Source organism: Meriones unguiculatus, chromosome 5 (assembly GCF_030254825.1).
Source record: "Meriones unguiculatus strain TT.TT164.6M chromosome 5, Bangor_MerUng_6.1, whole genome shotgun sequence".
In the NCBI taxonomy this organism is placed as follows: Eukaryota; Metazoa; Chordata; class Mammalia; order Rodentia; family Muridae; genus Meriones; species Meriones unguiculatus.
In genome coordinates, this window is record NC_083353.1 from 113,185,284 (window position 1) to 113,199,354 (window position 14,071).

The 14,071-nt window shown below is 41.6% G+C and overlaps 1 protein-coding gene across 1 annotated transcript; it reads left to right on the plus strand.

The window, feature by feature from the left end:
* The first annotated feature begins 2,415 nt into the window (after window positions 1–2,415).
* LOC110556285 (C-type lectin domain family 4 member A-like) lies at window positions 2,416–13,691 on the plus strand. Its single transcript, XM_021649975.2, has 6 exons — window positions 2,416–2,674; window positions 4,110–4,223; window positions 7,076–7,177; window positions 9,995–10,146; window positions 11,266–11,381; window positions 12,904–13,691. Exons 1-6 carry the CDS (start codon window positions 2,593–2,595, stop codon window positions 13,049–13,051), a joined length of 714 nt encoding a protein of 237 aa, XP_021505650.1. The 5' UTR covers window positions 2,416–2,592; the 3' UTR covers window positions 13,052–13,691.
* Window positions 13,692–14,071: the final 380 nt, after the last annotated feature.

The window sequence follows — 14,071 nt, forward strand, 5'->3', positions numbered from 1 at the left end:
AGCATCTTACCCAAGGTCCTCCTTCTTGATTAGCTTCCTTAGGTGTACAGATTTTAGTATGATTATCCTCTATTTTATGTCTAATATCCACTTATAAGTGAGTATATACCATGTGTGTCTTTCTGTTTCTGGGATACCTCACTCAGGATGATCTTTTCTAGTTCTCACCATTTGCCTGAAAATATCATGATTTCCTTGTTTTTAATTGCTGAGTAGTATTTCATTGTGTAAATGTACCACAATTTCTGTATCCATTCCTCAACTGAGGGACATCTGGGTTGTTTCCAGCTTCTGTCTGGATATCTTTTTAAATGTTCCATAGCACTCAGGTTAAGACATCTAATATTTGTTTTCTGAGCTTTCAGATGTTTTAAGAATGCTTGTTGAATAGAATAAACCCAATCTGTACATCTAAACATACTAAGCAAAAGAGAGGACCCTAACTAAAATGTTCAGTACCCATCCTGAAAGGCAAAGAGGACATCCAAAGAAGAAGAAGAAAACAGGAAACAACCTAGGAACCTGCCACAGAGGGCCTCTGAAAGCCTCTGCCATGCAGACTGAGAAAGCAGATACTGAGCCTGATGGCCAACTGACAGGCAGAGTGAATGGAATTTTATGTAAGAAGTGGGAAATAGTAAGAGCTGGAGAGGTCAGGAACTCCACAAGGAGAGCAACAGAACAAGAAAATTTGAACACAGGGAACTTCCCAGAGACTCATACTCCAACCAAGGACTATTCATGGAGATAACCTAGAACCCTGACACTGCAGCCACTTCTGATGAGAACTGATAGACTAAGATCAGAAAGGAGAGGAGGACCTCCCCTATCAGTGGACTTGGGGAGGGGCATGCATGCAGAAAGGGGGGGAAGGGTGGGTCCGGGAGGGGAGGAGGGACGGGCTTATGGGGGGATACAAAATGAATAAAGTGTAATTAATAAAAGTTAAAAAAAAAAGAATGCTTGTTGATTTCCTGGCACTCAGCCTTTCTCTTCTGCCACTCCTTCAGATATCTAATTCTGAGATTTTTCTGTGGCTTTCTTGCTTATTGCAACTTTGCCACATTACTAAAGGAGGTCCTGTTCCCTCCAGCTCCACAGCATAGAGGTAAAAAATATGGTATAATTAGGGAGCCTTTTCTAATCACCCCTTCTTGCTCCAAAATAAATGAGACAGATTCTTATTAGAGTTTTCCAACAAACTTTAAGGGGCCAGAGCTGGGCAGATAGTCATCTATTCTGACCTTTTATGCTAGTCTGGCTATTTCCCAGGCACACCCCCTGAATTACTTGTCAAATTGGTACTGCCTGGGCTGCTTCTGCTTTGTCAGGACAGTCCTACGGTCAGTGGTCACTTCCAGTCTCTCCATCTTCCTCCTTTTTCTCTCCCTGAGACACCCAGACTGGGAGCAGAAGTCCAACCTCCCCGTCCTCTCTGTCCAGTCACTGGCTCCCAGCCTCTTTATTAACCAGAGATAATTGGAGAGCAATATTTATACAACATTGACACAGGAGATTCTTCATAGGAATGACAATGCCCACGTCAGACTGTAACCAGATCTCAGGGCACAGAAATCAGCATCCGAATACACAGCTCACCAGACTGGTCCCTAACAGGTGTGTGTGTTTGGGGGTTACCTTTGCTTTCCAGTCAAGCCTGATGAAGCATATCCTCTTGTTTCTGAGTGGAAAAGAACTGTGACCACTTGGCAGGGATTAATCACCCGGTGACACGAGCCCTTCGTATTCCTGTAAAGATGCAGAACAAACTTGAGACATTGGGAAGAACTGACCTCAGGGTGTGCGGGGGCTGGGTTGGGGGGCCGTGAAGGAGGGTTACTCTAAAAAGCAGCACATAGGGTGAGTGAAGACGGCAGATGACACCAGAGTCTGCAGGGAATAATCTGGAGAAAGTGGAAGAACAGCTAAGAGTGTGGGCACTTGACACAGCCCGTGCCACGGCATTGGCTTGCTTTCAGGAGCTCCTCACTCCCAAGAGTTACAGACTTTGGGGAGTCAGAGAGGCTTAGAAAGTCTGCCGAGCTCTTACAGGCCTGCACCTTCTACAGAGCCTGAAAGGAGCAGAGGTCAACAAGCCTCTTAGAATGTCATGCTCAGGACTTCAGCTGTCCCAACAAAGAGGATACTGTGGCTACAGTGTTAGCTCATGTTGGCTCCAGAAATCGAGTTTGTGTGTGGAAGTGCCCGGATTCTGCCTCAGGGTGCCGAGAACACGGGTGCTGGGACAGACTTCTCTAATGTCTGGTTCCTCTTTTCCTTTCCTTCCTATTTCTTCCCCTCCCCGTTTCAGTCCACTTTTCACAGTTTTTGCATACGGTTGAAGTTTTCAATTCTTTTTTTTTTTTTTTTTTTTTTTTTTTTCTGCTTGTGGGGATTGGACCTCTGTGGCCCAGAGAGTTCTACCCTGCGGTTTTACATTTTCATGCTGTGCTCTCCGAGGTACACGGCCTTTCAGTGCCTCTGCACCTTCTAGCTGGTGGTTGGAAAATTATCACCATGTTTGTTTCTTGTTTATAAAAAAAAAATTAAGAATGACATAGGTTTTCTGAAGAAAGCAGCTCTCTTTTCAATATGGCTTCACCAAATATTTATACTGAAGTGAACTTCAAAAATCAACCTGTTTTCTCAGGCACCATCTCAGACTCAACTTCAGGTAAACTTCCCTTCACCCCAGAACAGTATGATCTCCTTTTGTGGTGGTCTAAGCTAATGGCAAGATGAAGGAAAGAGTGTTTAAGAGCAAGGCCTGGCTGGGGGATCTTTGCTGTCGTCTGTATGAGAGGCTGTGTGTGGGAGACAGGAATCTTAATAGTTTGAATTGTCTGTAAAGGGGCTTTGCAGGGCAAAGAAATGAGTTCCCCATATTATTGTTACTCTTGTCATTTAGAGAAAGTCTGAGTACTGCTGCACATTTTTGATGTCTGTAAAACTGCACTTTTCCCATAGAAATAATGTTATCTAATACTGGGGTTCTCTTCTATTTACTTGACAGCATATCATAACTTTAAAAAGAGAGTTTGTGTCTTGTGGGCAATTTTATTTAGAAGGAGAGCGTGAGTGTCCCTTTCTCCACTCATACTGGGTGCCAGGATGCAGGACCTCCCATATGCTGGATGCAAGCTCCGTTTCTGCAGTTACAGGAATTTTATGTCTTAAACTATATATACATGTTTATATATAAATATACTTATATATTAAATATTTATAATTTATTAATATTTATAGATATTAAACATATATAAAAATATATATATTAGCTAGCATACAGACCAATCAGTTGATCCATTATGGCATTTTACACAAACACATCCTCATCCCTTGTGCATAACCCCCATCCTACCCCATCCTTCCTCACTGCTCTTGACCACCCCTTTCCCTTTCTGAAATATTTCTCTCTTCTGTTTTCACGTCACACTCTTACACATGTAGTCATACATAGTGACATCTAAATTTGCCAAGTGTGAAAGCAGTTGCGATATTTTGTCTCTCCCTCCCCACTACCCTCTTGCCTCTTGCTCTTCTCCCTCCCTTCCCTCCCCAGTCTCCCTCAACCTATGAAATGGTTCCTAACCAAGAGATAGTAGCTAAAAAGATGACCTTAGCCATATCATAAACCCGTGAAGTATGCTTACACAGACTTACCTGGTTTTTCATGCTTTAAAGTAGTATTGGAAGCAGTTTGGGAGACTATTTAAATGAAATACTATGTAGCCATAATAAAGAAGAAAATATGGTGGCAGAAAAAAGTTTGTGTTGCCTTGTGAAGGAAAACAATAGAACAGAAATGAGTGATTGTGATATGTCAGTCATATGTGGAAATATACATACATGTATAAACATCTTAAAACTTCATAGAAGAACACACACACACACATCTCAAATGTCAATACTAATGAGTTATTGTTCGTGGTAGAAAGGTGTGCTTTCATGTTTATCCAATGGAAATCATTGTTTCTCCCCTATATAATTTTTATCTTTTTTTTTAGGAGTTTATACTATTAATATAGTGTGGTAGAAAAGGGAGGAGAAGAGGAAGAGGAAATGGTAGAATTCATTACTGATTTAATTAGTTTGGTTTTTTTCTCTAGCTCTCCCAAAGAAGATCACTATTCAAAAACATAATCCTGGCTTTCCCATGCTGCTTCTTGCCTTGCTGATATTTTTCCAGCTGTTGGCAATCTTGTTCTCTGTTACCCTGATCAGTAAGTATGCCAATAGAATCAGTAAGCAATGTCTGTTTTGCACAAGGAGAGATACCCACTAGAAACAGAACAGATAATTATCAGTGGCTTTCCCAAGAAACCTGAAAAAGAGACTTTGGGGAGATAGGTAATACTGGGAATTTTGCTGAATCAGAATCACTCTTCTGTAAAAATCATTCATTTTCACTAGAGAAGCATGTGAGCGTTTGCTGGTGTCACAGAGTGAAATCCTGGGGCATCTGTATTAGACTCCAGCCCTGAAGACGAATGTGTATTTTCCTCAGCAGCATTTAGAAGTCAGCCCCATTGGATACACAGACACTCATAGTTTGGAATGAATAGGGGGATGAGAAGAGAGGGAGAGGGCTATTCCAGGGACAGCACTCCAGCGTAACTCCTAGTTATTTTGTTCCTGCTCCAGACTATGTGAGATCTAAGCCAATTTAGCAAATAGAGGATTTTTGCATAAGGTTGGCTTTCAGAATTTATTAAAAAAGGTAAGGTCAGGCACGATGGCACATGCCTTTATTTTAATTGTAGTGCTCAGGAGGCAGAGGCAGATAGATCTCTGTGAGTTCCAGGCCACCCAGGGCTACATAGTGAGAACTCACTTAAAAATAAAAGTGTAAAATTACTATATTTTTGTGTATTTTATCTTTTCCTTTAATAGTTAGTAGTGCCCATTTTCTGTGTGTTAGAGTGTTCATAGGTCCAGAAAGAACAGTAGCCCCTGTTTATAAACAATTTAGAGATTAACCATGTGAGGTCACATTTATAAAATCATATAGGAAGTGTTGTGAAGCATTAAAAAACGTTTGGGCAGCGTATGCTGTTGCATGCCTATAATCTTAGCACTTGGGAAACTGGGGCAAGAGGATTGCAAATTCTAGGCCAACCTGGGCTACATAGTAAGACCCTGTCTTCAAAACAAAAAAAGGGCTTAGTATTTTTCCCCGCTAAAATTTTTTTTTTCAATTATCTCCTGCTTTTTAAAAAACAGCTCTAAAATTTCATAGATTAAGACAGCTACGTGTTTCATGCTTCTGTGGCTTGGCGGATCATACTGACATCAGCAAGTGAGCTCCTATAGCCTGGTGGAACTCAGCCATCCACATACATGTGGCCAGACAGATGCAGTTCGGCTCCTGAGGAGGAGACGGTCACCTGGAGTTCCAGGAGCAATGTGGCCACAGTTCTCTCACTACTCAGGATAGCCCATCTTTGTTCACGGAACATCTTAGCGTACAAAGACGGAGGGTGAGAGCCGGTCACGCCTCTCACATCTCAGCATGGAAGTAGCCAGAGCTGCCTTTGAGTGAGAGACTGGCCAGATAAGGCATGCATATAGGAATATTAAAAATCGTTAGTGTTTTTATACAGTGTCACAGCCAGGAGAGGCCACTGAAGAATTTTAGGCTGGGAATTGAAACTGTCAGATTAGTTATGCAGAAGTGCACTCTCAGACCGGCGTGAAAATGGAATAGCATCAGAAAGCTAGAGGGAAAGAGGAAAGCTAGAAAGCGAATCCACCACCCAGCAGACATGTGATCAGAGCCTGACCCACGGGTAGGCAGCGCAGGGCGAGGTGCAGGCTTAGGGTAGAAGATATTGGTTTGGATGTTGCGCCTGTTGGGTTTATCCTCGGGTGTGGTGTTCAGGGAGCACTGGCTTGTCTCTGTGTCAGGAGGGAAGGTCTGAGTTTTCCAGTCCTTCTCATTCGGTAGATGAGACCGTAGAACACGTGGGAAGAGGGTTTAGTACGACCAGGAAGGACAGTGGGGAATGTTGCGTTTTAAAGGGGTGGACGGGAGGAGAGGGGACTATAGAAGACAATAAAAAGTGAGGGCAAGAAAGGTGAGGCAAAACCAGGCGTGTCTTATGAGCAAGAGGGAAGAGAGCTGGGCTTAAGTTCAGAGGTAGACGTACATTAAGTGCCCTGGGAGGTTACTGACAATATGTCGATGATTTTTGTTTTTCTTTTTAAATAATTTATTTAATTAAAAAAATTTTATGTGCATTGGTGTGAGGGTATCAGACACTTGGAACTGGAGTTACAGACAGTTGTGAGCTGCTATGTGGGTGCTGGGAATTGAACCCGGGTCCTTTGTAGGACAGTGGTTCAGACAATACTCTTAACCACTGAGCCGTCTCTTCAGCTCTATTTCAATGATTTTTAAAATCACTGTCCCACTTTGTGGCCCAGACTGGATTTGAACTTGATACAGAGCCCACGCTGGCCCGGAGTCTGCAATCCTTCTGTCTCCACCACCCCACCTTTTGGAGTATAGGTAGGCACCACCATGTTTGGCTCAAGGATGTTTTTAGTCAAATGGTAGAAGCAAAAGCCAGGATGTGATGGGCCCAGGAGCAAATAGGACATAATGAGGAGAGAGAAAAGCTCCCAATTCTGAAGGGACGGATCAGGGAGTTCAAAAAACAAATCATGTTCTTTAAAATCACAGTCAAAACATATTTCCTTCTTTTTTATTTTTAAAATATATTGTTTGAGAATTTCAGACAATGTTTTCTGATCATCTTCACCCACATTCTTTTTCCTAATTCCTCCTAGCTCCACTCTCATTTTTTCTAATCGCCTGACTTGTGTCTGTGAGTCAGTTTTGAATTGGGATTGACATGATTGACCTGGTTCACTTACTGAGAGTCGGGTGTGAGGGCTCATGCCTCCTCGTTCTCTGGAGCGTGAGATGAGTCTGAGCTACAGCTGGACACTGCCTCAAAGAAACAACAACAAAAAGAGGTGGAGGTTGGGGTGGGGAGAAGAACAGTAGAGAGTAAAATTATAGTGCTACTAAGAAAGTGAATATATTTTCTTCTTCTTTTTTTTTTTTTAGTTTTCTTTCAAATGTATTCTGATCTCCTTGAAGAAAAAAATACTATGAAACAGCTCAATCACACAAAATTGGATTGCAGAAGAAACCACTTATCCGTGGAAGGTAAAACTTAATGTGCCTCGAATCCAGTTGGCAAATGTAGAGTGTTTCCAGGATATTATCTGAAGAAGCAGATTGTTAGCCATGAAGACCTAGCAACATAATATTTTGAAATTCTTATGCAGATGAGATTTGTTCTCATTTGGACTAAGTACATTTTTTACTGTACTTCATCACTTGGTACTTGTATCTGCACGTACCATGGACATTTGTCTTGTATTATAGTTCGATGCTTGTGTGTTTTCTGCCTTTGTGCTTTAGGACCACTTCCCATCAGTCCTTCTGCCCCTCTGACGTATCCCTTTCAACAGTTTGTTTCTTTACTTCTGGGATGTAGGAAAGTTCTTTCAAGGACTTATGACAGATAATCCCTGTCTCCACCCTCATCTCAGCCATTTCACTGAGCAAGCCTGGATCCTTATATTGAAGAATGGTTCTCTACAGGTTTTGACGTGCTGTATGCTCACTTTGGTTCAGTTCAATTTTGTTTTGAGGTACAGTCTCACGCAGCCTGCACTGGCGTCAAGCTCATTATGCAGGTGAAGATGACATGAAGATGAAAATACTGGACCCTCCTGTATTCACCTCCCTAGTCCTGGGATTACGAGGAGTGCTCAGCACCATCTTTGGCTTTACGGTGTGCTGTGGATGAAACCCAGGCCTTCTTGCTCATTAGGCAAACGCTGTAACTGAGCTACATCCCCAACCCCGTTAAATGTGTTTTAAAGTAGACCTTGATATTTGACACCTACATTATTTAGAAGTGTATTAATTAGTTCTAAGATGACTCATAATTTATTTCCAGCATGTTGTGAAATGCCCTTTTACACTCTTCCTGTTTTTTCTGATTGTCTCTATCTCTGACTGTCTCATTTCTCTTCTTCCATGTGTTAGTTTACACTTTGCATATCTTGGTCCAGTTACCTGCTTTACATACATTTAGGGTCATGATATGAGGCAGCATTTCTTTATTTTTTTTCTGTGTATTTACTTTTTGTTAAGTTGGTATTTTTTATTGTTTTATTTGACAACTCGTTGATTTGTCCATCCCCTCCAGTGATACTATCTATTGTAAATAGAAAAGGTTACTACTGCATTTTTCAAGAAAAAAGGTTCCATTTTGAATCTTATTGACATCTGTATCTTTGTTTGCTTTTGTTTTTTCCAAAATTTCTGTATCTTCTCATTGAAGCACTTAAAATTATTTCTTTTATTTTTTGAGATTATAATGTAATTACAAAATTTTCTCCTTCCCCCTTCTCCCTCGAAACCCTTTCATATACTCCTCCTTGCTCTTTCAAATTTATGGCCTCTTGTTTTATAAATTGTTTTTACATATGTATATGGATTACACATATATGTGTGTGTGTGTGTGTGTTCCCAAAGGCTCTTCTTGAAGAAAAAAATAAGTCCATAAGTACAACCTGCTCATTATGTATAATGTTAATTGTATGTGTGTTTTCAGGGCTAACCATTTGGTGTTGGATAGGCTGTGGGTATGCTTTTTCCTGTGGAAGACTGTTTCTCCCACTGTCAGCCTTCCTTAGTTGCCTATAGTTCCTTGTGTAGGGTTGAGGCCTTGTAGGCTCCCTGCCTGACACCTAATCCATGTAAGCATGTCTATTGTTGTTGTTCTGGTTCAGCTCATGTTTAGGCAGTCATATTGGTGAGACTTTATGGGTGTATTTTCTGACATTTTTAGGAGATACAATCTCATAGTAAATTACCTTCCTGTTCCTCTCAGTCTTACACTCTTTCCACCTTCTCTTATTGAAAGGTCCCAGAGCCTTGGGTGCTGGAGTTGTTTTGTAGATGTATTCCTTGGGAATGGGCACCACACCTATGCATTTTGATTGATTGTAGTTTTCTATAATGGTCTCCTTGTGTTGCAAAGAGGAATTTCCTTGATGAGAGGTAAGGATTACACTTACCTGTGGGTATAAGGACAAATATTTAGAATGTAGTTAGGATTTTGCTGGTTTAATAAAGTAGTAGTTGTAGGGTCTTCTCCAAGATCTATGACTTCACTAGCCCTGGGTAGTTGGTTAGATTTCCAGTACCAGGCATGATTTCCCTCTTGTTGAGCAGTTCTTAAGCCCAATCAGAGAGGTGTTGGTTACCACCAAGGTATGCGTGCCACTACTCCACCCTGCAGGCTATCATGCTCACCAAAGCGCTTTTATCATCAGTGCTTTAACGTTTGTTCGGAAAATTCTAACATTTTTGTTTTCTTGCTTCTTCAAAAAATATTTTCACATTTTCATACATATATATTGCTCTTTGATCAAAGACCTCCATTATCCTCTTTTAGTTCCCTGCCCTTTCCCACCAAGATATTTCTTTATTCCAAGTCCCCTTCTTACTTCTTCCTCTTACTTTCATGCCTTGCTTTCTGTGACCCATCGCATGAGCATGGCAGTGGTAGGGTTTAATTACTTGATGAGGGCAATGTATCAATGGCTACAACACAAAAGACCATACCTTCCTCATTCTTCAACCTTTAACTGCTGAGCTCCTCTAGGAAGGGTTGGTGATGGGTTCAGTCTTGTGTGGCCCACCACTACTGTGACGTCCAGAAGTCAACATTCCTTCCAATCCTCTGGCACTTATATTCTTTCCTCTCCTTCTTCCTTGACGTCCCCAGAATCGTGGAGGGGCATTTACCTTGCTTCTTGGCAGCTCTTAGCCTTCTGCTTTGTTCAGTTGAATTTGAAAACCTCCTGGTTCTTGGTATGATGAGTTACTTTCTTCTGAGCCTTCGGTGTATTTTTGTACTTAAATACTGTGCTTTGTACTTAGATCTCCTTTGTTCCCATAAAGGCAAAGTCTGGAGCTGTTGCCCAAAGAATTGGAAGCCATTTAGTTCCCACTGCTACTTCACTTCCATTGAGTCTGCATCTTGGAACAAGAGTGAGGAGAAGTGCTCCAGCATGGACGCTCATCTGCTGGTGATCCACAGCCAGGAAGAACAGGTACATCCTGGGAGAGGGTGGGGCCTGGGCCAAGCCTGCTGTCTGCCTCTTTTCACCAAGAGGGAGTTTTATTGACGTGGGGGTTGGTGCTGTGGCAGAAGGCTTTCCATCAGATAGGCAGGAAAGATTGCTTCAGCCTTTTTCTTCTACTCCTTCCCGCCCCAGTGAAACTAAACAGCTCTACAAGACTGCACCATCCTAAAGGTTCAACCCATGAGGGTTAAAAGAGAACACGTTTCTGCCTGAAATATCAGTTTGATGTTTGATGTTTTAATGTTTCATCATTAACTGCACACCAGAGGCCTAGTAAGCTGAATAGGAAATAAAATTAAATTCTAAAAAGCCAGTCACTAGTCAGGAATGAGATTGAAGAACATTTGATGCATGAAAAGAAAACAATGATATGTGCAGATTTTTCTCCCAGGTACAACTTAGAGGAATGCCTTCTCTTAGAGAAGAAAGGAAGCCAGTCTCAGATAGTAATTCTTTAGGACTGAGGATAGACATTGCTTCCATATGTAATGTGAGTGGGGCTTCTCAAGAATTCTAGATACTTTACTTTTCTTCTTCTATTTGTGTAATCAGAAGGAACTCAGGTAAAATATTACCTTGTAACTGATAAAAATAAATTCATCACATATTAATACAGATTTAAAGAACACGTTTAAAAACGTCGAAATGCTAGCAACTCTGATTTGCTCATTCTATGTTGTAAGTCTGTATCAATTACCAGACTATCCCCACACATTTCTATAATTGGGGGAGCGATTTAAAGAAGAAAGCCTTTTATTGCTTGAGATATGTACAAATACAATATTTGATCAAGTCCACCCCTCATTCCCCTCCCTTCCAATTTCTCCCCTATTCCAACCTTTAATCCCTCCTTTAAGAACACAATTTCATGTGTTTTGAAAAAATTAGGTTAAATCCACTGAGTCCCCTCGGTGCTGCCGGTGTGTACACGAATGGAGGGTCACCTTCTGGAACTTGGATAGCCTAGCAGGGGCTGCATCCTTGAAGCTGACTCTCCCTCTCCCAACTAACTAACTAACCTACCTCAATCCAAGCTGAATTCTCTTTCTTTCTTTTTTTTTTTTTTTTTTTTTTTTCCCCATTTAGGATTTCATCACTAAGACCTTGGACATTAGTTCTGCTTATTACATGAGGCTGTCAGATCCAGAGGGCCATGGACAATGGCAGTGGGTTGATCAGACACCATACAATCAAACTGCCACGTAAGTCTAAGGTTGAGAAATCCCGGGATCTGTGTCATGCCGGGAAACTAAGGTGTTGGATTATGACTGAAATATCTCATTCTCCTTTTAGTTGCTTTCTACAAGGTTAAATAATTTTGCTTATTTGTTTGTTTATTTTTCAAGACAAGATTTCTGTGTAACCCTGGCTGCCCTGGAACTTGATCTGTAGACCAGGCTAGCCTTGAACCCAGAGATCCACCTACCTCTGCCTCCCAAATGCTGGGATTAAGGGTGTTTGTCAGCACGGCCTGGCTTGTTAATTCATTTCATCACATATTGTAAGACACACATTACTATTTCCCCTGTTAGAGATGAGGACGTTGAATTTGAAGAATCTCAGTAACTGATTCAAAACAAAGCTATGGCAAACAAACGGTAGCCTTCAGATCTAGGTAATTTTTTTCCGGGCTCTTTCACTGTTTATATCTCCATAATAAAAATTCGTGTTACAATCATTATTATTTCTCAAAAGCAAAACATCCTTAGTTATGACAGGCTTATATAATTTTAATATATATATGTTAAAAAAACTTACTGTGTAGCATATTATTATCTCGGTCTTTCTGTCTACAGAGTGAAATATATAGTTCCAAATTTTAAGGAGGGTACTGAGAATATCAGGAATTAAATTGCGCACCCAAGGAGTAATAAGTAGGAGATCCATATATCTTCAGTAGGGTTCTGAGTCATTCCACTGGAAAGGATAGGTGCAAACATGAACTCACAGAGACAGAGACAGCAGGCACAAGACCTGCACAAACCCAAGGCAAACGAACTCCCAGCACAGAGGAGGGGAAGTGGTTACAAAGCCCCTCCCCCACCCCCCAGCTAAGAAGCTATCCCAACTGATAGCTTCCTGGAGGGAAAATCAGTTTTCTCTAGTAGAGAGTCACTCGGCCTAGCAACCACACTTTAGGGCAGGTCCCATGCTCAGGAGCAGTTGCCAAACACGAAATGGACTCCCTGTTTCTGTTTTATTAAAGAAAGACCACGAAGTTGAGTGGGTTAGGGAATTTGGGGCGGATCTGGAAGAAGTTGAAGAGGGGAAAGAATACGATCAAAAAATGTTGTATTAAGTTCTCTAATAATAAATCGAAATGTTATTAAAAAAGGATAAAACGATTGGCCCAAGGTACCAACGTGAAATATTTTCATCAGTTAAGAGAGCAGACACAGGTGGATCTCTGTGAGTTCGAGGCCAGCCTGGTCTACAAAGCAAGCCCAGGACAGCCAAGTCTACACAGAGAAACCTTGTCTTGAAAAAATTACCACCCCACCCCCACAAAGAAGAGGAAAAAAAAAAAAAGAAAGAAAGCCTTAGAAGTGAACCTTTAAGGTGTGGTAATATTGTATGCTGTGGCCTGAGTTTTCAAGGGGAATGCCCAAGATTCAAGAAACTGCATGAGTAATGGCGGGGGGGTGATTTGGGCACTCCCTAGTGCCTCTAGACCTTTTTTCAAAGTATTATTTTTAGAATTACCCTCATCTTTTCCCCTTTCAGGTCCTGGCACTCAGACGAACCCCATGGCAACAAGGGATTTTGCGTTGTGCTAAATTATCATCCAAACCTGAAAGGATGGGGCTGGAGTGATGCCCCTTGTGATGGTGATCATAGGTTCGTTTGTGAGATGAGGCAGCTCTATTTATGAATCAAACCTTCTCTGTGGACATATGACATGGAATCCGTAGTCACAGAGATAACTAGAAAGTTCCTCATTTGGACCTCTTAAGGATCAAACACAGGCACTTGGAACTATGTCATTAAGCCAGGTTCTTAGAAAACTTTTCGTCTCTCTGCGTCTCTGTCTGTCTTTCTGTCTCTCTCTCTCTCTCTGTGTGTCTGTCTGTCTGGAGACAGGTTCTCACTATGTATCCCTGGCTGTCCTAGAACTCACTATGTATACCAGACTGACAGGCTCATAGAGATACTTCTGCCTTGATTTCCCGAGTGCTGGGATTAAAGGCGTGTGCCACCACTGCCTAGCTTCTTAATAAAGTGTAAGAGATGTCTGCAGAATTTTAGGTAGGTAGGTAACATCAGCTCACATTGGTACTCATTCATTCATGTCCTCATTCATAAATCAAGCATTTCCCCCAATGCCAGACACTGCCGGAGACCTCTACGTGCACACATAGAGAGAGACGTGTGTGTCTCTCTGCTAGTGTCTGACTGCCGAGGTTTTACCCACTGATGGATGATGTGGTTTGGCACTCTATATGTTGTTTTGTCTTCCCTGTTTGTCTTTGTTGATGTTCAATTGACAAATAAACTTTTGTGTCCGTAAGATAGCCGATGTGTTGATCTCATGTACTTATAGCAGGAAATGGTTACAGGTTGGTTAACACGCCCATTACTGAAGACCTCGGCCATTTATTTGTGTTTGTGTAATAAGAACGCGTAAGGTCTTCCTGAACGAATTCCTATCCGCACTATAGCATTATTGACTGTTGCCACCAGGATGCACACCGGATCTCCAGAACTTGCCTTTGATCTGAGATTTTTCAGTTTACCATCATAACCCTATTTTCCTCAACTTCCAGCTCCCTGAAACTGCTATTGTATTCTCTTCCCGTGAGGTTTACTTGTCAAGGTTCCATACGTAAGTGGGATCTTTATCTGCGCATGATTTCCAGCGTTCCTGAAGCTGAGATCTTCTCGTTAGCCCCTT

Coding starts and splice junctions, on each gene's coding strand:
- LOC110556285 (XM_021649975.2), top strand. CDS start 2,593: ATGGCTTCACCAAATATTTATACTGAAGTGAACTTCAAAAATCAACCT. Junction 2,675..4,109: donor CATCTCAGACTCAACTTCAG/GTAAACTTCCCT, acceptor TTTTTTCTCTAG/CTCTCCCAAAGAAGATCACT. Junction 11,382..12,903: donor CCATACAATCAAACTGCCAC/GTAAGTCTAAGG, acceptor TTCCCCTTTCAG/GTCCTGGCACTCAGACGAAC.